Source organism: Gobio gobio (genome assembly GCF_949357685.1).
Source record: "Gobio gobio genome assembly, chromosome: 21".
NCBI lineage: Eukaryota > Metazoa > Chordata > Actinopteri > Cypriniformes > Gobionidae > Gobio > Gobio gobio.
The window spans coordinates 22691508-22715007 of NC_137117.1; the positions used below are offsets into that span (position 1 = coordinate 22691508).

The following is a 23500-nucleotide window of genomic DNA, read 5'->3' on the forward strand; positions in this document are numbered from 1 at the left end:
CTATCTATCTATCTATCTAGTTTCTTGGCAGAGATGTGGACATGATCAAGAGTGCAGTGTAATGATTAATTGCAATAATTCAGTCAATAATATAGTTTAATGTAAAGATTAATTTGGAAAATCACACTTTTCTGCGGAACAAAATTAGAATGTCTTTCCCTACTGTAGTCTGAGGAAATAATACTTTCTAAGTTTTCAGTGAAGCCAGTAGTTCGCATGAAATCACAGTATTAGTATCAACGGTGTTTGGATCAGTGTGCAAAGCTTTAAAGGATTAGTTCATTTTAAAATTAAAATTACTCCATGATTTACTCACCCTCAAGACATCCTTATAAAGGCCTTCTGAAGCGAATCGATGTGTTTGTGTAAGAAAAATATCCATATTTAAAACTTTATGAAGTAAAACATCTAGCATAACATCTTGAATATGGTTGAAGTTACTTTATAACGTGTTAAATATGGATATTTGTCTTACACAAACGCATCGATTCACTTCAGAAGGCCGTGTGGAGTATGTTTATGATGGATACATGCACTTTTTTGAGCTTCAAACTCGTGAGCCCCATTCACAGCCATTATAAAGCTTGGAAACATCAGGATATTTATTAATATAACTCTGATTGTGTTCGAGAAAGTCATATACAGGATGGCTTGAGGGCGAGTAAATCAGGGGTCATTTTCATTTTAAAGTGAATTAATCCTTTAAAATGATTCATTTAAAATACAGTGTTAAGATCTGAAGTGTAAGAGAAAATGTGATGGGGATTACAGAAAGACAACTACTATGAGTTTGTTTGTTTCTGTTATTTGTCATCATTCAATGAAAAGAGATAATAATGGGTCAAGTGGATGAGTGCTCAATGTGTCAGATGCCAACTGCTGTTTAAGATTCATTGTGAGGCTTGTTTGCTGTGAGAATTTGAGGTTGAGAGATTGCTTTCTATTTTCCATTACAGTAAATTAACTTTATATAACTCTTCAATATTAAATGTGTTTCTTTTAGTCCAATAAGATTGAACAAAGAGCAAAACTCCTGTCTCAGATTTTTCCTTAAAAATACACCAGTATTCTCACGTGTTTCCTCAAAAAAATTTCTGAACACACTATATGTAATCCTTTTTTATGTTAGAGAAAGAACAGTTTTGGGTTCTTCAGATGATAAGCTGTGACTCTTTGTCTTATCTGCTGCATAGGTCAAAGCAAACCTATAGGCGTGATTTATATGGCTACCCAATGAGAAACCTTAAAACCATGCTTCCATGAATATGCCATTCCTTATTTCCTTGAGATCTTCTTATATTCATTTATTCGGGTCGCTCTATCTGCTACATAAATAGGCACTATATTTTTACCGGACCAATTTTTCCTGTACAGCTTCTGTATTGAAATCTAACACCTCCACCAACACAGTGGTCATGATCGGTTGTCACGGATCTGATACATGTCATGCATGTATACATTTAAGAATGACCTTAAATTTTCATAGGTCATCTGTTTGTTCTATATCCTGTCGTATTATGACAGTTCCCTTGAATGGTTTATCTTCAGATGTTATGTCTGCACATAGGTGTGGTCTTTATTTCACCCACACCTATGCTGCACTCATCCCTTTGTCAAACATTAGTCCAAGAGGCAAATCTTTATTTATCTGGAAGCATGGAGCTTAGCTGCAAAAAGAGGAAATGTTAATTGAAACAGAGGGATTTCCCAATACAGAATGAGTCATAACCTTTAATGTCTTAACGATTTTAAATGTACAGCTTATGATTTATCAACAACTCTCAAAAGATCAAGGCATTAACCTAGTATTGAAGAAATCCCTGTAAAATATTTTAATAACATTTTCTTAAAACTGATTGGTTGGTCAATATTTGATTAGAAAAAAAACTTTAACAAAGTACTAATCGGCTATTGAACTAGACATATTGGTTTATATTTTTGTAGAATTGACATAAATTTGATTTGTTGGTTAAATCGATATTTAAATAGAAAAAAACTTTATCAAAGTAAAAAAAAAGAAGCTAATTATATAGACATGCTGATTTATATTTTGTAGAATTGTCATAAAAGAGTACAAATTGATAGACATATTTTGATACACATTTTGGTTACTACTGATCTTATCATGACCATAGTTTAAAGGGATAGTCCACAAAAGAAGAAATTTTTGTACATACAACAAAAGTTAATTAATTCCAATGTTGTTTGGACCCCAGTGTTCATTTTTGTGTGAACTATCCCTTCACGTTTTAAGGGGGTTTCAGTTAAAATATCTTAAGGTTTAAAAAAAAAAAAAAAAAAAAAGGTTATTTCAAAACAAATGCTGCTTCGCCATGCGGTTTTATGACTTTTCTAATAACATCATTCATACACACAGCTTAAGCCTAGCCATATTTTTTTGTTGGTTTTAGTGTGAAAAAATTCTGAGAGTGTGATAATGTTCAAGACACAGACTTCAAGTGAGAAGTGACACAGTATTTATGGACATGATCCAGCATGCTTGCATGCCTTTGAGTATAGTTTGGTTTCAGTGCTACGCCACGTGTGCTTGTGGGATTGTAGAACAAGAAACCATCAATGTATCCTGTCAATATCATATAATGTGTTCATTGGAATGTATATGGAAAGGATACACATTTTTTATGGACACTAAAATATACAGTATCAACATACTGACAGCATCCATTTAAATCATTTTGATGTTCACAGAATATTGAATTCATGGTTTGTTTTTATTGTATATATAATAAATTAGATCAGTTATGTTTGATGCCATCACATTTATTTATTACAGTTATTTACCTCATACTGGGTTTTTTTTTTTTTTTTTGCTACAACTGTGCAAATTTTGTTTATATATACATTTTTAATATAGCCACATATGCTGATATGGCAATAAAAACAAACAAAAAAACATACTGGGTTTGTGTTTCTAGTTGAAGGATTTCCACTTTTAGATCCTGACCATTTGCATTTCACCTTTCACTGTCTATCCAAACATAGAAAAATATATGTGTGCATCCTATGTACAAATAATTAAGTTCCATTACAAAAAAAAGAGAAAAAAAGAAAATGACTGGGGTCAGGAGCATTATCATATTAAATGTAGTGTGTACATGCACCACGATAACATATGTTCTTACCTTCTTAAAAAGCAGCATTGCTAAACTGACTATTTATGTAAGCAAACTTGCTGTATTATTGATGGTTGGGTTGCCGGCTGTTGTTTTGTCAAGTATGCTGTGGTATACAGTGTCTTCTATCCCCTTATGTTGGGGAGAGATAAGGCAGACATACTGTCTTTTCTCCTTTGCCCAAACAAGTCACACAGAGCAGTAACAAACCCTTCTCTTTCCCCAACGCATCTGTCTGCTCTTTACTAAAAAAATAGCCTGAAATACAGCTTGCTATAAATGTTGAGCTTTATCCTGTCATCAGATGCTGTATATGAATGAGCTTCTAAAAATGACATTTGTTTTGCATAGAAGAATTGAGTTACAATTCAGTTTGTTCAATCCATCCCAATAGGGATCTTGTTATAAACATGTTTATTTGTTTTTAATATAAAGATGATAGTTTTCCATTCTGTACGATATGTAAACCTAGCAAAAGCATAATCTCTCTTTCAAAGCATTGAACCATGGTTAAATCATTAGTGTTTTTTATGATGAATAAAGAACCTTATCTGTGTGTCATAACATAATTATTCATTAATAGATTTGTCCCTCTCTCTTTTGGAATTAAAGGGATAGTTCACCCCAAATTCTGTAATTATTTCCATTTTCTTTTTTCATGCACTGACAGTCTATAGAGACTACATCTGTCAAGCTCCAAAAAGGACCATGTAAAAGTTGTCCATATTATTTGTAGTTGTATTCCAGGCTTTCTGAAGCCACACAAGTAAAACTGTCTGTTCACAAATTAAACTGAACCAATTCAGTGATCCGATGACTTTAGAAAACTTGGAATATAAAGGTGCTTTTTGGTATCCTTTTGTCTTTTTGGAGGTTGACTGATATATGGTCATATGAACTAATGTTGAATGGAAAAAGCTAAAGAACATCATGAGAATGAAAATGAAATCTATGACGATTACTCAGTGAAGGATTCCTTTCCAAGGAATTGAAAATGCAGTTTTTCCAGTGCGGTGGTGCTGAAAATTTTGTCATTTTTACTGTTGCAGTGCTTACACACTATGGCGCTGTGGGCGCAAATGACCCCGCAGTTACAGTTCCTGCCAACTCAGACGCTGACTGAACTCTACCCAGACACATTCCCTCTGGATGTCAGACATTATCTGGCCAACTGGATAGAGGAACAGAGATGGTATGACATCACTGTCACAAATTAAAAGCATGCTTTTTATTTTTATGGTTGACGCAGCATTTTTTTCATTAATGTTGTGTTGAACTGACACTAGTAGCGTGAAATCCACATCACAGATGCCATTGTAGAAACCTCTTATTCACAGCCTGCCATGATTAATTTATTTAATAAAAAAAGCATTTGATTAAGAGAGGTGAGTAGTTTTTGGCTGGTCATGTGATCCCAATATGGCAGCCTCTATGTTACATAAAAAGCTTTTATTTGTCCACTGATATAACTGAAACCATATCTGAGTGTACATATTTGCATGTTTACATTTCAACGCATTCCTTTAGGGATACAGCTTTTTCATGAACTTCAAATGACTCAGGGCACCTTTAAAATGTACTGGTGACTGAGTCAAATAAATGAAATTGAAATTGTATGAGTGACTATAGTGCTTTTTACAAACGGATGCATACTATTTATTGTAGTGTAACTTCTTAGGAATTTCCATCATGTGAAAGAATATACTAAGGCTGTCATAGTGACTCGAAAATGGAATGACAGTTGGAGAACAGCACAGGACAAGCTTGACTAAAAAAAAAACCATTACTCCTTGTCAGTTTGTGACAGTTACCAAAGATGAAATGAAAATGTCATGACTGTGTCATGTTTGATATAGGGAGAACTTTGATGTTGACAACGTGGAGCAGGAGCCTCAGGCCCGAATGCTGTTGGATCAGATGGTGCTTTTGCTGCAGGAGGTGGCCCAACAAAACCCTAATGTGGTGGAGAGGGTCAAACTACAACATATCAGCAAGAACTTGGTGTGCACAACAAAAATTCCTAACAATCATATAATTATTACTTGCTTGAAGCTAATGTATCATACAAGCCAGTTAAAATAATGATTTTAAAACAGGAGTTTTCAAACTGGGGTCCATGGAAAGTGGGAGAGAAAAACATATTTTACAGAACTGTTCTGGAACAATATTTCTTGTGTAATTTTTAAATTGAATTGAAAATGTTTCTCTTCATGTTTGTACATTGAACATTTCTGACATTAATAATGAGTAGAAAAAATACAATACATACAAAGTCAATATTTTCTATATATAATAATTTGCTTTGGCTTCAATACAGTAACAATATAAAAGGTAATTATTTAATTTGACAAATAACAAAATGTCTTTTTAACGCCACATTTTTTCCTCACACAGTATTTATACATGGAAATATATAGCTGCCATTATAGTTTAGGAAGAGAGTTCCTCGCAGTACTCATATTTGGGGGTCCATGGGATCAAAAAGTGAAAACTCCTGCTTTAGATGATCTACATCACCATGTGGGATGTCCAGGACAGTTTTGCTAATTCTGCCAATACAAGGAGTTATTGCACTGCAATGCAAAAAGGATGTTTTTTGAAGATTCATTATATGCTATATAACATGATTCATGTTGTTATATTTCTTTGACATTGTGAACATTTATGGATCACAACACGGAAAGATTTCTTATTATTGGCAGCCTGCCAGGTTGACTTGTGACGGAGCACACACTGTTTGTATTTATGACTATTTACAATGTAACGTCATGAATTGCTTCTCAGAGCGTGTTCCAGTCACAACCCATGCTACTTGTGAGGACAGTTCGAGATATTCTAAGGAAAGAAAGAATCTTGTTAACACAGGCAGTAAGCACAAAAAACCTTTTTTTTCTGCAGTATCAGAATATTTATGTTATATGTAATTTAAATGTCCAGTATGTCATTGTTCTTGGTGTCTGTGTGTTTATCTATAGCCAATTGGCTTCCAACCCTTCCAGCCAATGTCTATGGGTCCTCCAGCTGCCAATGGCACCCCACAGCCTGTTAGGGAGGATGGTAAGAGTGATGTGGACAATCTGGTGCTCAAGGTTTTGGAAATTCAGAACTGCCGCCAAACGCTTCATCAGCTACAAGAGGATTTGAACTGGGAAAAACAGGAAACGGAGCCCATGCAAGGTAGAAGATCAAAATCTGTTTCAAACAATGTCTGATATGATGGCTTTAGGAAAGTAAAGTTGTATCAAGTTGTAATGAAAGTTAGGATACTTGTGTTTTTGAGGAAAAAATATTTTAATATCAATCAACGAGTGTTTCACATTGGCCTGAATTAACTGTTGTTTATACCATGGTCTGTCTGAATACTTGATTCTGATTGGTTGGAAAGTGTGCAAAAAAAACATTTAATGCACCAGTTGAATCACTATTCTATATTAATGCACTATTTTCATTGAAGTGTGCAGATGTAACCCTTTAATCAGATTTAGCTCGAAGAAAAGGAGAAGAAAAAATATCTACAGAGTCTGAGATCACCAAACACCTATAATACCTCTTCAGTGTTATTTGGAGTCTCGGGTTCAGGGTCTGACACTAAAAAAAATTGGTTATGTCTCTACACTTATATGCAATACAAAATAAAAATAAAGCTCTCAGTTTAGTCACTTGAAAAATGCGCATACACACAGTAATCAGTTTCATTGAAAATTATTTGTATTCACTGTTACTTTCTTTTTCGTTCTTTCTTTCACTTACTGTATTGCAATATGGTTGCCATTTTCTTTTTTTTCACATGTAACAAAGAAAATGTTCTCCGTTGATCACACTTCACCCCTTGAACAGTAAAGGTGACACTCAATAATTACAATTTTGAAAATGAAAGAAATAATAATAAAAAAATAACAATAACCCGAGCAGTCTATAAAAAATTTATATGAATACCGAAGTCCCAAATGCAATAATAATGTGTGTGACACAGTTCAGTTTGTTTGTGTGTATGAGAGCCTACAGAGTCCTCGCAGGAATGAACGATGAAGAAACTTTTCCGTCCTCATGAGGAAAAATCCAATGGTGACACAGTCCATCCGTAGTGAAGTCCCAATGGCGCAATCTCTCCCAGTGAAAGCGACCCACGACAGCGTGTGCATACAGTCTGATCTCGTCGAACACACACTACTGCAAATTACACAGTTCAGGCCTTTAATCAGTCAAGAAATAACGAGGATGGATAAAGTTAAAGGTGAACTATGTAGGATTTTTGCAGTAAAACATCCAGAAATCACTAGGCCAGTGTTATATATTTTGTTCAGTTGAGTACTTAGAATATCCCAAATGTTTTCAACTATTTGTAAATCGTGAGAAAATTGCTATTTTAACCAAGGAGCCGGGACGTGTGAGCTATGCGTGTGAGGGAGTCGCCTGTCGATTGCGTCATATCTGCGTCACCCTCGGTATCCGGTTTTATTCAGTGAAACACTTTACTCTCACTGCATTGTGAACAAGTGTCATAGCAGCCGCCGAGCGAACGTCATAACTTCCTTTTCAACACACTCAGATATATCTAATACGATAAACAGAGCTGCGTTACCTCACACTCAGCACTGGAGAAGAGGAAGTGCCGCCGGCAACTGTGTCATAATAAAAGTCCCGCCGGCGACGATGCCATAATAACAGTCCCGCTCTTCAATCGCTCCTGCGGCCTTGCTCAGCTCCACAACACTCGGTCCTGCTCTGCTTCACTACAGTAATGTTAATAATCGCATCCATGAACATGATTTCTGCCCGAGTCCTATCCTGACTGTTTCCCACCGGCTGTGAGGTGAAGACCACATGTCCCGAGATTCTGTGCTCAAACGTGGCGTCATCAAACTACGCCTTTGTTTTGAACAGGCGACCTCTAGTGGACGGAAAAGTTACATAGTGTAGCTTTAAGCCACAGCCAAAATGCGGCTCGCATTTCTCTCACCACGAGCTGGCACGAAAGTGACGTCAACAACCACCGATGCACTTCTCTAGTATTCAATTGCGTTTCGCAACTAAATTAAATACAAAGATATACATATAAAAAAACTTGCTATGCATTAAGGAAGAGAAAAAAAATACATAAATGCATGTGGATAAAGAGACAATTATTCTCAAGTATTATTATTAACAGAAATAGTAAATCAACTCAATCATTTGAGTGGGTTACACACACACACACACACACACATTCGTCACTCGCACAGGGAAAGCGAAGATCATTTTACGCACACACAGGAACATTCAGGAGAACAGAAACTTGTTCTCAACGCCGCCCTGTGACTTGTATTAATAAAATAGCTATGCTACTGAATTGCTACATTACACCGATAAGGCATAACATTATAACATTATTCCCAGGTGAAGTGAATAACACTGATTATCTCTTCATCGCGCCAACTGTTAGTAGGTGGGAAATATTAGGCAGCAAGTGAACATTTTGTCCTCAAAGTTGATGTGTTAGAAGCAGGAAAAACGGGCAAGCGTAAGGATTTGACCGACTTTGACAAGGGCCAAATTGTGATGGCTAGACGACTGGGTCAGAGCATCTCCAAAACTGCAGCTCTAGTGGGGAGTTCCCGGTCTGCAGTCGCCATGTATCTATCAAAACAGTGGTGAACCAGTGACAGAGTCATGGGCGGCCAAGGCTCATTGATGCACGTGGGGAGCGAAGGCTAACCCGTGTTGGTCCGATCAAACAGACGAGCTACTGTAGCTCAAATTGCTTAAGAAGTTAATGCCGGTTCTGATAGAAAGGTGTCCGAATGTGTCAGAATGTCCCCTGTCCACAGTGGGCACGTGAGCATCAGAACTGGACCACGGAGCAATGAAAGAAGGTGGCCTGGTCTGATGAATCACTTTTTTTTTTTTTTTACATCACGTGGATGGCCGAGTGCGTGTGCGTCGCTTACCTGGGGAACACATGGCACCAGGATGCACTATGGGGAAAAAGGCAAGCTGGCGGAGGCAGTGTGATGCTTTGGGCAATGTTCTGCTGGGAAACCTTGGGTCCTGCCATCCATGTGGATTTTACTTTGACACATAGCACCTACCTTAGCATTGTTGCAGACCATGTACACCCTTTTATGGAAACGGTATTCCCTGGTGGCTGTGGCCTCTTTCAGCAGGATAATGCACCCTGCCACAAAGCAAAAATGTTTCAGGAATGGTTTGAGGAGCATAACAATGAGTTTGAGGTGTTGACTTGGCCTCCAAATTCCCCAGATTTCAATCCAATCGAGCATCTGTGGGGTGTGCTGAACAAACAAGTCCGATCCAGGGAGGCCACACCTCGCAACTTACAGGACTTAAAGGGGTGATGAATTGAGAAATCAACTTTCCCTTGAGCGTTAGATATATAAAAGGTCATGGTAATATAAGAATATCCTGTAAGTTTCAGAGCTGAAAACTTCCTTGTTAGTCAAAGAAAAGATTTTATTGACACCAGGCCCAGCAAACGATTGATTTCAGAATGTGCCCGGCTATGACGTGAGAGTGTAGTGAAGCACCGCCTCAACAGAAGAAGAACAACGCCTGATTCTGTAGCCCCGCCCACCGACTTGTGCCACTAACATGACAGCTAAGAGCAGCATAGAGCTAAACAGCTTTCTAAGCAGTAAACATACCACATTAGCTTTTCAGATTCTGATTTTTAAGCATTCGGATTCCAGTATTATGAATGCATGGATGAACTTTATTTTTAATGAATATCCAGCTCACGTGGGGAAGACATTGCACGTATGTTCATTTAACCAGGGAGTCGTTTGTAAAGAAGAGACTAGATTTGCAGACAGGATGAGATTACATGAACGAATGAAGCAACACACTAATGTGAGTAAAACATATTTTTTTATATGTGATAGTATTGCATTGTTACAGATTGTTTGATATCTATGGATTATGTGTACGTGTCTAACAGGACATACCTTAGCATGCTGTCACAGGCTGGAGAATACTTTATTTGTGGTGTTCTTGGTTCATACCCTTGATGTGCGTTGTTCACTCTCTTGACTCGATTTCAAGGGCGCGGGTGTGTGTGTGTGTGTGTGCGGTTCGCGGTTATATTCATCGATCGGGCGGGCCAAGTAACATTAATAAAAAAATAACATTCCAATCAATCACGGGTGGATGAGAGATGAATCATTATGTTTGTTTGATAAAGACATTTTGTGAGCCCTGGCTGTGGGCTGGGCGGTTCATTCCGGTTGCCGTTTGCCAAATGCTGTCACCAAGCGGCAACCTCCCGCAGTTTTTCTTGAAGCCAATACGGAAGTGACATATACTGCTATTCATCGACTGGCCGCTAGGGACAGGCTCCAGAAGGGAGCAGAGTCTCATTGAGCTCCATGTTAAAATGCCCAACTTTACAGCAGAATAAAACATGTTTAAAGCCTGGTACAAATTGTGGTTTTGGTCTATACGGCTAATTTTGTCCTTCATGACAACTGTGAGGGGGCAATTTTTTTTATAACTCATTCGTTTACATTATATAAAGCATGAAAGTTCTGCATAATTAAGGGTGTGGCCACTTCGAGTGACAGGTGGATAGCCATTTATCTGCTGTCTGTTAGTCATCACGTCACTTCAGCTCCGCCCACGTCTCGCCTTTTTGCCCATTTTCTGTTATCCGGGAGTGACGCGCTGCCAAGATGGCAACGGCCATCTCGTCCATACTTTGCGCTTCAGAACGGCTCAGAATCCTATGGGTGACCTCACGGACTCTACGTCCATATTTTTTTACAGTCTATGGCTGTCACTGACAGGGGAGCAAAAGCTCATTAAATATGCAAATCTTATCCAATCCTAGCTGTGGGCGTTTACTTCCAAGTCTTCAGTGTGGCACACCCATAAAATTTGAGCCTCAAAACCAAGGCAGAAAATAGCCTATTACTTATTAATTATGATGTTTTTGAATGTAAAAACTGAACGCAATAAGTTGACCTCAGACAACAGTATAAAAAAATTGAAAAAGCCAGTTCATGACCCCTTTAAAGGATCTGCTGCTAACATCTTGGTGCCAGATACCACAGCACACCTTCAGGGGTCTAGTAGAGTCCATGCCTTGACGGGTCAGGGCTGTTTAGGCAGCAAAAGGGGGGCCAACACAATATTAGGATATTAAGATCATAATGTTATGCCTGATCGGTGTATATTTCTCAGCAACGAGGGAGTTACATCGATTTTTTTTTAAGTAATTAAACTCACAGCTTCGTTGTTAATAGACAGAAAAACGCTGAACAGATGCATGTATACATCTCTTATCTCTCTCTCTCTCTCTCTCAATAATTAATTCAAATAAATTATATAATTCATTCATTCAAATAAATATAATCTAAAACTTTATCTCTGTATGCTAGATCTAAATGCACGGCCAAAGTAGTTCCAGGCAGGTCTTGACCGCATTACAGTTCCATATAACTTCACAAATGATTTCAGTTATTTCAAAAGTACTTAACAGCCTACAAAAGAAAAACTAAAAAACACAACGACACTGACCAAGCAAATAAATATTGTAAACAATATGTTTTTTCCCACCATATTTATTATATATGGAAAGCACATACTCTCTTTCTCCCACTCAAACACACATACAGTACAGACACAAACTCGAACAGAAATATGTTGTCAGCGCTGCTCTGACAATTTTATCGGTAAAATAGTTTAGCAACTTAAAGGCTACGTGACATTTCTTACTAGCGAGGTGCTATTCTTGAAGCAGATAAACGTACAGTTTAGCAAGTAAAGATGCACAGACTCACACGCTTAATATCTCTCTCTCGCTCTAATAACTGCACTCATAACTGCATTAGTCTGCTATCAATGTCTCAAGCCTCTAAAATTACGTTTTAAAAGTAGTCCAAAACATTGGAAAGTAATAAATCCATCTGGAGGTCTACAAGGTCAAGTTTGCCTTGTTCAAAGCACTAAGGATGTCAAAGGTGTTTTCAAATCCACACAGTTAGTAAAGCTTTTGTTTAAATTGAAACAAGAGGAAGTGCTGCACACGGTGATATAGTCATTAATTATATAAGTATAAAACTCTTTGAATATTTTACTTTTTTTTTGGTTCCATCTGTCAAAGCACATTCAAATGTTAGGGTTAAAAATAATTTTTGGTTTTGTATATCATATTTTACAATACATATCATTTTAAATCAGCTTTAAAAAGAAAACTGTCTTAATGCCATCACATAGCAAGATAACTACTTGTCACATATTGTTAACAAGACCTGTCACAGAGTTTCTTATTGATGACAGTGGAAAAGGACTCTGGGGGAGAATGTAAACTATGTGCAAAGTTTTCGACTAAAGGTTGATTTATTGTGAATTTTGTGGAGCGTGTTTTCTCTGACATTTTAATGGAAGGAGCAATTATAAAGGCCTAAACACCCTTATATAGAAACGGCTACATAGTCAAGTCTAGTCAACTTTATTTATATAGCACTTTTTACAATGCAGATTGTTTCAAAGCCACTTCACAGTGTTAAACAGGAAAATAATACAACAGAATTTTATTCGGCTGTACAGCCGCTCCGGAGAAAACGGTGATGTCATCAGCTCATTTCAATTATCATACAGTGACAATGTGGGCATTAGATCAGTAATTAGATCAGTAATTTAGTTTATTTGGTTAATTTAGTTTACAAATTAGATTTATTTGGATATTTAGTTGAAAATGTAGTGTCCCCAACTGAGCAAGCCAAGCCAAAGGCGACAGTGGTCAAAGGAAACCAAAACTCCATCAGGTGTCCTAATGGAGAAAAATAAACCTTGGGAGAAACCAGGCTCAGTTGGGGTGCCAGTTCTCCTCTGGCCAATTAACAAACAGTGCATGATTATTATTCTGGCAACTTTACTGGTCAGAGGTCATATTAGATTGGAATATTCGAAAGATGGGAGGCAACACGCCGGAGACGGGTTTATTGAGGATGACGTATTGATTAAACAATTATTAAATTGCAATATTCGAAAGATCGGAGCCGCCAGGCCGGAGACGGGTTTATTGAAGATGACATATAGATTTAAAAATTATTAAATAGGTATATTCGAACGATCGGAGTCATCACGCCAGAGACGGTTTCATTGAGAATGCCGTGCCGATGAGGTCATTTCAGGGGGAGTCTAATTGACTTGGTCTCTGCAGATGCTTCAGGGTCATGCGTTGGTCATGTCTGGGCGCAAGTCCACCATCTGATCTGGATACGGCCCGGATCTGGCTGACTCCAGTAAACCTCGGGATAAAACAGAGAGACTATCATTAGCGTAGATGCCATTCTTCTGATGATGTAACGAGTACATCAGGTGTTAAGGGAAGTGTTCCCGGTTCCGGCTGACCTAGTTAATGCAGCCTAACAATCATTTCATTGAAAAAGTGTTTCATGTGTATGCCATAGTAAAGAGATGTGTTTTTAGTCTAGATTAAAACTGACAGAGTGTGTCTGCTACATACAGGTCTGACGGGGGGTCGGGTGGGTGTGATGTGGGCATTAAGGGAAGTTTAGCCATGTGCAAACTACGTGCACATTGACATGCATGTGCATGAATCATGGTCACTGTGACGTCTGAAATTGATATTGAAATCTAAAAAGTTTTTTTTTTAATGTGACCCTGACTAGCCTATGTATAATGGAATTGAGTCAGCATGTTGTGTCAAAGACAGTCCATGCGACGGTTCTGTCTACATGGTTGATTTGAAATGGTTAACAGAAAGCTATGCAGGAGAAATGCAAAAAAATGCAGCAGTCTCTCTGATGTGTAAATAGTCACTTCCTTCATGACGGCTCCAACAAGTCTCACCATGATTAGCAGTGTGGGTGACTGTTCGATGACCAAGTACAGCAATGCAAAATACATTATGAAGCATAGGCTCAAAAGTAAATTTATATGAGAGGTTTAATTTTCTGTCTTTATGCAGTAGTCTTAGTATGGAATGCATTGAAGATTAAATGTGGATATCTGCGAAAGTCTCTTCAGTGAGCCTTTAGCATTTGCAAATGTTTACTATCCATAATACAACTCTTTTAACTTATAAATGTCTTAATTTGCTCCTCTAAAATACATTATTATATTGACCTGAATCATTGATTGATTATCTTGCAATTGAATTTAATAATAATAATAATAATTTATTACATTTATATAGCGCTTTTCTAGGCACTCACTCAAAGCGCTTTTACATAGAAGGGGGAATCTCCTCAACCACCACCAATGTGCAGCATCCACCTGGATGATGTGACGGCAGCCATATTGCGCCAGTACGCCCACTACACACCAGCTGATTGGTGGCCAATCGTATATATATATATATGGGGATGATTATGAGGCCATGATGGACAGGGGCCAATGGGCAAATTTGGCCAGGATGCCGGGGTTACAGCCCTACTCTTTATCGAAGGACATCCTGGGATTTTTAATGACCACAGAGAGTCAGGACCTCGGTTTAACCTCTCATCCGAAGGACAAGTCACCCCCCGCTGGCCTCACTAACACCTCTACCAGCAGCTACCTAGTTTTTCCAGTTGGTCTCCCATCCAGGTACTAACCAGGCTCAGCCCTGCTTAGCTTCAGTGGGAAACCAGTCTTGGGCTACAGGGTGATATGGCTGCTGGCATTACTATTACAGTAATGATCAATTGTTTGTTATATCCAAGATTGTGATATGCCAAAACTTCCTCATTATGAACCTATAGGTAAACAAAACATAACATTCGTCATTAACTACTAGTTGAACAGGAATAGCACTATGCTCATTTTCAGCTTGAGTCAGAGGTTGTTTATATTAGCATGTGGAGGACGATGGATGAAGGAAAGGGGGTTTTGCTATACTTACAACATGTTAGTGCTCCAGATTTTGTGTGTAATAACTTGAGATATTATTTGTGTTAAAGTTTTTTATTTTTTTGCTTGTAATTTGTTTGCAACATGAGTTGTAACATGTTTTTTTAATATTCATTGTTAATATCGGCTAATATTCATTTTAATGCTTATGTATGTGCTGTGATGCAGTGGAGATAACTGAGTACTCGGTTATGTATTTCTTTTATATTCAGTTTTTCACTTTTAAAACTTGAACTTACTTGTCCGCTCGTACCGTTGTGCTGAGCAATAATTATAAGGCACTGTAAGCAAATGTTTACCAAATGCAGAAAATGATCATACTCCCTAAGATATCACTGAAAATGGGCTTTCATAATTCTGTTGAATGGCCAATTAAAAGGTGCCCTTTCTGCCTGTCAACCATTTTGTGGATAGTTCTTATATGGGAAACCAGAAGCATGATAGATGAGCTCGGGGCAGTTATGAGTTTGGAGGATGCAAAATGCTTGCACAGCCAAGCATCCTAAAAAAGAAAAGGAAGCAAAAAGTGATCAGACCAAAAAGTAGATTAAAGTAGAAAGTGAACATCTTTAAAGGTTTAATCTCTGGAGTGAGCTGAGAGTTTCATTTTTAAAGTGCTTTACTTCGCTTGACAGATAAAATACCATGGTTATGCCAAATTGGCGTGTCTACTTCGGTGGCTCTGACGAAGCCCTACAATTTGTTGACATCTCTTACAGCACCTCCAAATGTTCCAAATCACCTGCCCTTTAACATGTTAGTGATCATTGCTTCATACTAAATACTTTCGACATAATTAGGGGATAATTCATACCTTGACTCTTTTTCATACCTTGTGAGAGAGACACTTTTTGCAATTTTATGATATAGTAAGCAAACACCACTTGTTTTAAACTGTACTCCAGATTAAGTGATAACCAGAGAGTACTAATTTACATACATTTGTTAACATAAAATGAACATCATGAAGAACCGCAACACAGGTGAACTGTTCATAATCCCTGGACTGGGTTATCAGATAATCAGGGCTTTAGCTGATAGCAAAAACATGCACACAATCTAATGACATTTTTTCATGTCTCCCTACAGGTCAAAACGATTTGGATCAACAGCATTCGGATCAAGCCACTAAACAGAATCGCATAAAGCAGCTTGAGTACAACTTTTCAATTTGTGCAAAGGTAACCGGTCAAATGCGTGCTTGAACATCATAATATCATCACATGACAGAGAAGGGTAAAGATAAAAGCAGTTGTAATGGAGCTGTTTTTCACAGTGTGTATATCTGTGCGAGTTTACAGAAGCGTGTGCAGCTCCTTCATGAGGCCGTGTGCGCACTGGAGCAGTGCCAGTCCTGTCTTATTCTCAGAATTAAGTCCTGGAGGTGGGAACAGCACCGAGCAACCATTGGCGTGCACTTCGATGATAACCTTGGCCCTCTGCAGACATGGTGAGGACCAATGGGCCATTTTGTTGCAGTCGTATTACTGTATGAATGTTATCAGCTACATCTTTTGGTGTCAGTGGTTTGTCATTTCACCACCAAACTGGTTTCCTTTTCAGTTTTCAATTTATTTACTTTTGCAATCTTGAACAGTGGGCTTTATGCCACGCATTGTTCCATCAAGGTCACAGTATTTCTATCACCACTTCTCGATGTCTTTTCTTGAACTTTATCTCCCAATTGAACCACTTTACAATTATTTTACCAATTATGTATTAAAAGTTTTTGAATAATTTAGTCATGTCTTTTTGAGAGTAGTTGAGAAAAGAGAATATTTCTCTCAGGATTTAGATTGGATGTCAAGTGGTGACCCAACACAGTACCAAAATTGTTTAACATACAAAATTCACATTTATTAAAAGTAAACACAAATGTCCTTACAACCAAATTGTTAACTTAAATTAAATGTAATAATGAGCTACATAGGCCCAACATTTTGAAAAAGTTTTAATATGACATCAACTGATTAGGAATGCATAAAAAGCAACAGAAGTGTGCTTTTTTTTTAAATCTTGTGATTAGATCCAATTGCTGTCTTTTGAAAACCTCAACAGGTTTGTCTTTATGGTTTGAGTGTCTCTTGTGCCTCTTGAAATTAAGCAGTTTGTGTCAATACTTCCCCACACAAAACACATTGTTTACATTGCGGCACTAACTATGTTTATCCTTGCAGCAAGTGCACCCGTATTTAATGTTCTCTGGGTCATATTTTTTTCACTTTACCTTGTTTTGTTTTGTTATGTCATGCATGCCATGCAACCGGCTATGTCTTCCACATTCTCTTTCTTACCTTTTCTGTTGCAGGTGTGAGCAGTTGCTAGGGGTGAATGGTAATCTGAGACAGGAGCTCATGTTGGTGAAGAGGGACCACGGAGGGGCTGAACAGTTTCACACGTTACAAGAAAGCCTGGCACGCCTGCTCCAGACTCTTATACAGAAGTATGCAGGCCTCTTTCAGTTCAGAGAAAGAGGAGATTGCAGTGTAGTTATTACAACACATGATTATGTAGTCATGTGAAAATGTCAGTGCTTTTTCTTCTAGCCTTTGATATTTCCTTTCTTTTGTCTTGGCAACTCAGTTCATTGGTGGTAGATAAGCAACCTCCACAGGTCATCAAAACCCAATCCAAGTTTTCCACCACTGTACGCTGTCTGCTGGGAGAGAAGATGGCCCCTGGAAAGCCCGTCCTATTGAAAGCGCAGATTATTACTGAGGCGCAAGCAAGAAACCTGGGTCAACAAGGTATCGTACCCAAGTAAGTATGCTGTCTTATTTAATTACACACACAACACAAGTATCTATTGTGAATCACGATTACAGACTTTTTTTATTTACGTTTTATTAAGTTTTATTATTTTTGTTTAGTTTTTTTAGTTTTTTAGTTTAAAATAAAAATTTATTTTGTTTTATTACTGTATTTTTATTTCATATTTTTTATAATTAATTGTACTAAATTAAATTGATAGCAATAATAATATTATTGATAACACTTTACGGTATGGTTTTTGCAAAATACATTAGGTATCTTGAACCAACGATGAGCAATAATTTTACAGCATTTATTAACATAACTAAATTATAATATATTGATATATGTTAATTATATGCGTATGTTAACGTGCGTATATTATATGTTAATTCAGCAAGGATGCATTAAATTGATCAGTACAGACATTTATAATGTTACAAAAGATTTAATGTAAAATTTCAAATAGATTCGGGGGGGGGGGGGGGGGGGGGGGGGGGGGGGCGGTGTTCGCTCATAAAAGAATCCTGAAAAAATGTATCATGGTTTCCACAAAAATGTCAAACAGCACAGCTGTTTTCAATATTGATCATAAGAAATGTTCCTTGAGCAGCAAATCAGCATAGTAGTATGATTACTGAAGGATCTTTGTAATGGCATCAAGTAATACATGAATACACATAACACAATAAATAAATTACATTTGAAAATATATTCAAACAGAAAACAATTATTTAAAATTTGTAATAATCGTAATAATATTGATTAATATAATAATAATTTCACAATATTAGTGTTTTATCTGTATTTATGATCATGCCATGGTGAGCATAAGAGACTTAAAAATCGTATAGACACAAGACTATTGAACAGTAGTGTATACTAATACATTTTTAACATTTCAAAAATGTAATGCATTTATGAACGAACATGAATAAAAATGTACAATAGTGTATTTCTAAAATAACATTAACCTGAATGAATTGATGCTGTAAAAGTATTATTCATTGTTAGTTCATGATGCTTTATGCATTAACTAATGTTAAAGAATCAAGGCTTTGAGTTAAGTGCTACTGTATTATTTTAAAAGATGTAGACAGCTTTATAGACTGATACTACTGGTTATTATAGAATGATTATATTCACAGATACTAAACTAAGATTGCATTGGATTTTTCACCTATTTTGCATTTTTAAAACTCATGCAAAACTGAATGTATTCTCTTGTAACTTGATTTCTGAGAATAACATTTCATGTAATGAAACAAAACTGAATAGAAAGCATGAATTAACATGAAGCATGTTGCATCGCAGTATCATCTTTGATCTACAACTTAAGTGTCATTGTGTCGTAATGTCATTTTTGTGCCTTTGCCATATGTTGAAATCTGCCTGTACAAGCTGTCATACATTTGACAGCCTTTGTTGCTGTTCTCAGACATAAAGAGGAAGTGGAGGCACAACAAGATAAGCAAACAGATTCGGGGTTTCAGTTGAGCTGTTAACCATACAGAGGCGATACAACATTTTAGAGGTCTAACGTTGGAGGTCTACACACTTACAGTATAAATTTGGCAAATGTTTTATAATCATTTGCTGTCTGTTTTTCTCCACTTAGTGAAAATGTTGGAGAACTTCTCAACAGCACGGCCATCTTAGAACACAACACCTCCAGCAAGAGCACATGTGCTACCTTTAGAAACATGGTGGGTAATGGTGCAAAAAAATATTAATTTACCCTGCCCTGTCACAAACAGCTCATTGAGAGTGTTGTTTTTATTGTCATGGTTAATAGTAGAATAGTTAACAGTAGAACAATATCACTCTAATAAGATATGTTTTCTCCTCTTCAGTCCATAAGGAAGATCAAACGAGCTGACAGGAAAGGCTCTGAGTCAGTGACGGAGGAAAAGTTTGCTTTGTTGTTCACCACAGAAATAACCATCACAGGCTGTGAGAGCCCTTATGGCATTCAGGTGGTTGCTCCTCTCCTTCTACTGATTTATATTAATGCAGTGGATTGTGTCATTTAGTCACTGTCATTTAGAGCAGTGGTTCTCAAACCTGTCCTGGGGACTCCTCACCACTGCACATTTTGCATGTCTCCCTCACCTGACACATCTGATTCAACTTTTCAGCTCATTAGTAGAGACTGCAAGCAGAGATTGTCTTATTATAGAGAGATGAGAGGGTCTGTATCTCTTACCATTGGAGAAAGCGTAACGGCTAACTTGGATCACATAAGGCACCTCAGCCTATCATGTAATGGCAGTGACATCAGTGCCCGCCATTCAAAGTTTTATTACAGTTTACATTACATACAGTTTCTTGTGGATTATTAGCATGTTGGTCTCGTAAATAAATGTTTTATATTTGGTGTTATATCGATAGTAAGCGTACAGTAGGACTGTATTGCTTGTGGAATATCCTTTACTGCGGAAAAAAGAGGGCAAATATCTCTATTAGCTGCAAAATATTAGTCACTGCATGGCATATAAAACTACATTTAAGAGAGCACACTAAAAACTTAATTGTAATTTGATACATATTTAATTAATTAAAATTATATAAAACATTATCGTTATGATGATATCATCATTAGGCACACAGCAGTCATAATTCATTACAATACAAGACTAACCTGGCAACGATAGAAAGAACACTTAATTTTTTTATTTTCATTAAACAACATACAATATAACACAAGATTTATAATTAAATTATTCATTTTCTTTTTATTCATTAAAATGCATAATATCAGCATCATGTGCATACATGCTGTCATAATAGTCATTACAATTCAAGTCTTATCATAACTGGTAAAACCTGAAAGCCAAAGAAAGAAAACATCTGTATTTCCTTTTGAAAACATACAATATCACTCAATATTACTATTAAATATTATGGTAATGCTGTAAATGAGGCCTACCTCTTATATCTCTTATAAAATGACCTTATTATCATAGTAAAATCTACATATCATTCCCAACAAAAGTATTGTTTAGCGTAAAACATGTTGAAGATTAGTGGACAGGCAGTCGATTCATTAAATGAAAAGCTATTCCTCCTCACTTTGCTGCAAGACTTGAATTGGGTGTGTCTGATGAGGGAGAGGCTGTGGAACTTCTAATTTAGTGCACTGAGATGTAATGTATTTATAACATAATTTACTGTATTTTTAACTGTATATGTTTTACAGTGTAAAATTTTGTGTGCATAATTACTGAAATTGTGGTCCACGGCAATGGTATTGCCAGCATAGAAATACTCATAATTCTGTTTTGGCTGAAAAAAAATGCAGAATTGTGTTAGACACTAGCACAATAGCTTGTAAAATCGTTCAAATTGTTGACAAAAATGCAAGCTGGCCCAAATCAGTGTTTTTTTAGTATCATTCAGATATATGTTATTTTAATATCTTGCAGATATAGTTTTTATTAATATTTTAAATTAGTTTTTATTTTTATATTTTCCATTTTAATTTTAGTTAAAGTTGTACTAATTTTGTTGTGTGTTTTTGTCATTTTTGTAAGTTTTTATTTTTCTATGCGTCTGAGGCACGTGTAACCTCACACCAATATTCATTGGCGGACGACACTCCATGACGTCACAAGCAAAGAGCCTGTGAGTATCATGTCATCAACTCTTTTGTCTGAAGGAGTGTGCAGGCAAGCCTGAGGCGTGGATTCTTAGGAAACCGGGTTGCATATGCAACCTGAGACATTCCCTTTCAAAGGGAAACTTCAATGCTGCGTCTTGGTGTTGATGCTAGAGAGCCACATCAGAGCCAGGTCTTACGTCACTGTATACGTCTCATCTTTCTGGGGCGGCAGTGGCTCAGTGGTTCATGTAGTTTGTCTACAAACTGGAAGGTTGGGGGTTCGATCCCCGGTTCCACCTGACCAATTGCCGAGGTGTCCATGAGCAAGAACCTAACCCCAGCTGCTCCCGACGAGCTGGATGGCGCCTTGCATGGCTGACACCGCCGTCGGTGTGTGAATGAGTGTATGAATGGGTGAATGTGAGGCAAATGTAAAGCGCTTTGGATGGCCGTAGGTCTGTTAAAAGAGCTATATAAATGCAGTTCATTTACCATTCTCAGCAACGCTAGCGAGACAGCGGGAAACACAAACACACTGTTTGCGCAAACCGATCCGCGTATGATATCAAAACACTGCATGAGTGAATCACAAGCATAAGGAGTAATATGCTCTCGCTGTCATACGGCGATCGGTCTGCACAGCACCGCTGCATCTCGAACAAGCCTTCCAGGTGCGGTCACAAGATTGTGTTCGTCTTGTTAGTCACGCACCCAGCAATGTTTTGGTGCTACTTAAGAACCACTTCTCCTGGTTCGGAGCTGGTGCTTTGGGTGTGGAAAGACAAATAACCGTTTTGAAACTAGGCTCTGGCTCCGAACTAGCACCAGCACTGCCTTGGTTGAAAAGGGGTATAAGTTGTGAGAATGCACAAACCTATTGGACAAAGCACTAAATGACTTTATGGAGCTTAGCCACAGTCTAAAGTGTGTCAACCTCAGGGCACATTCCATTTGACCTGCAAAAGTTATGTAGTAGCACTATATAACTATTTCAGGCATTAGTGAAAAAAAGCAAGGGAAGTACACCTTCCTCCCTCCTTTGCATTATAGGCCTCAGCCAGAAGCCCAGGTCAGCCTGATAAGCCTGTAACACAGCCATTTTGTGCAGGGCACCACCAGCCTGACCCTTTGCCGCATATGCCATAATCAACTACAAAGTGGTCTATAGCGGTTTAGATGGCAAGACCGGAGCCTTTAACGAAGATTCCTCACCCTGCGAAAGATAACTTCTCCTAAATATGGGGCATCTTCACGTATCCTTGCTTGAATAAACCCTCCACATTTGAATAATTTCAATGTGGAAAAGGAAAAATACGGGCTGAATATGGCCTCTTTCAGAATCTCTACACCTCAGTGTGTCTCGTGGGCGGCAGGCTCGTGGACGCTCATTGAGTCTACCCCGGATCACTTTCTCCTGTTTCTCACACTACGGTCGTAGCATGGGCCATTACATCTAGCAATTCCCTGTATGCGGGGCTGAGAGGACTCAACAATTTCACTCTCTTTGAGCCCTCCAACTACATCCTTCTCCTTAGAGCTAGATGGGGCCAGCAACATGCTCTCTGCTAGATATCACAGAATGGGCTTCCTGATCCAGCAGATTGCTCAAGCTGGCAAAAGCAGCCATTCCTCAGCCAGCATGATTTAAGCATCAGGACCTGAACCACCAAGTGCGGACGTTTGTCCCTCATCTCTCGAGAAGAGGGCAAAGCGTGAGAGGTGCTTCTTTACTGTGACCTGCAGGTGTCATAAAACGTGGACACAGGCCTTGTTCTATCCTTAGTTTGTCTACAAACAAAACGGCTCCTGAAGACAAAAACAGCTGATGACATAATACAGGCAAACTTTTATACTCCGCTTGTGACGTCCTAAGAATATTGCTGTGATGTTACATGTGCCTCAGACAACAGTCACACTTCAGTTAACTATAATAACCCAATAATTGGCAGAGTTTGCTTTATTTGCATGAAATTATGTGATGACGAAATCCTGGATGGACTGATGTATATAAAATGTGTGGTAACTACAGTAACTGATTGTCTTATTCTTCTCCCAGACAATCACACTTCCTGTGGTTGTAATAGTACATGGTAGTCAGGAAATCAATGCTATAGCGACCATCATATGGGACTGCGCCTTCTCTGAGCCTGTGAGTAACAGA

At 37.8% G+C, this 23500-nt stretch overlaps 1 protein-coding gene across 2 annotated transcripts in view; it reads left to right on the forward strand.

The window, feature by feature from the left end:
- Nucleotides 1–23500, forward strand: part of stat6 (signal transducer and activator of transcription 6, interleukin-4 induced) — a 29749-nt gene that overhangs the window by 1063 nt on the left and 5186 nt on the right. For both annotated transcript variants that reach the window (XM_079802496.1, XM_079802495.1), the window contains exons 2-12: nt 4184–4326; nt 4991–5135; nt 5919–6002; nt 6110–6311; nt 16077–16168; nt 16289–16437; nt 17296–17430; nt 17571–17747; nt 19357–19444; nt 19592–19714; nt 23396–23488. In XM_079802496.1, coding sequence (XP_079658622.1) covers nt 4196–4326; nt 4991–5135; nt 5919–6002; nt 6110–6311; nt 16077–16168; nt 16289–16437; nt 17296–17430; nt 17571–17747; nt 19357–19444; nt 19592–19714; nt 23396–23488 — 1419 coding nt within the window. In that variant the 5' untranslated portion in view covers nt 4184–4195. The remainder of the gene's footprint in view (nt 1–4183; nt 4327–4990; nt 5136–5918; nt 6003–6109; nt 6312–16076; nt 16169–16288; nt 16438–17295; nt 17431–17570; nt 17748–19356; nt 19445–19591; nt 19715–23395; nt 23489–23500) is intronic.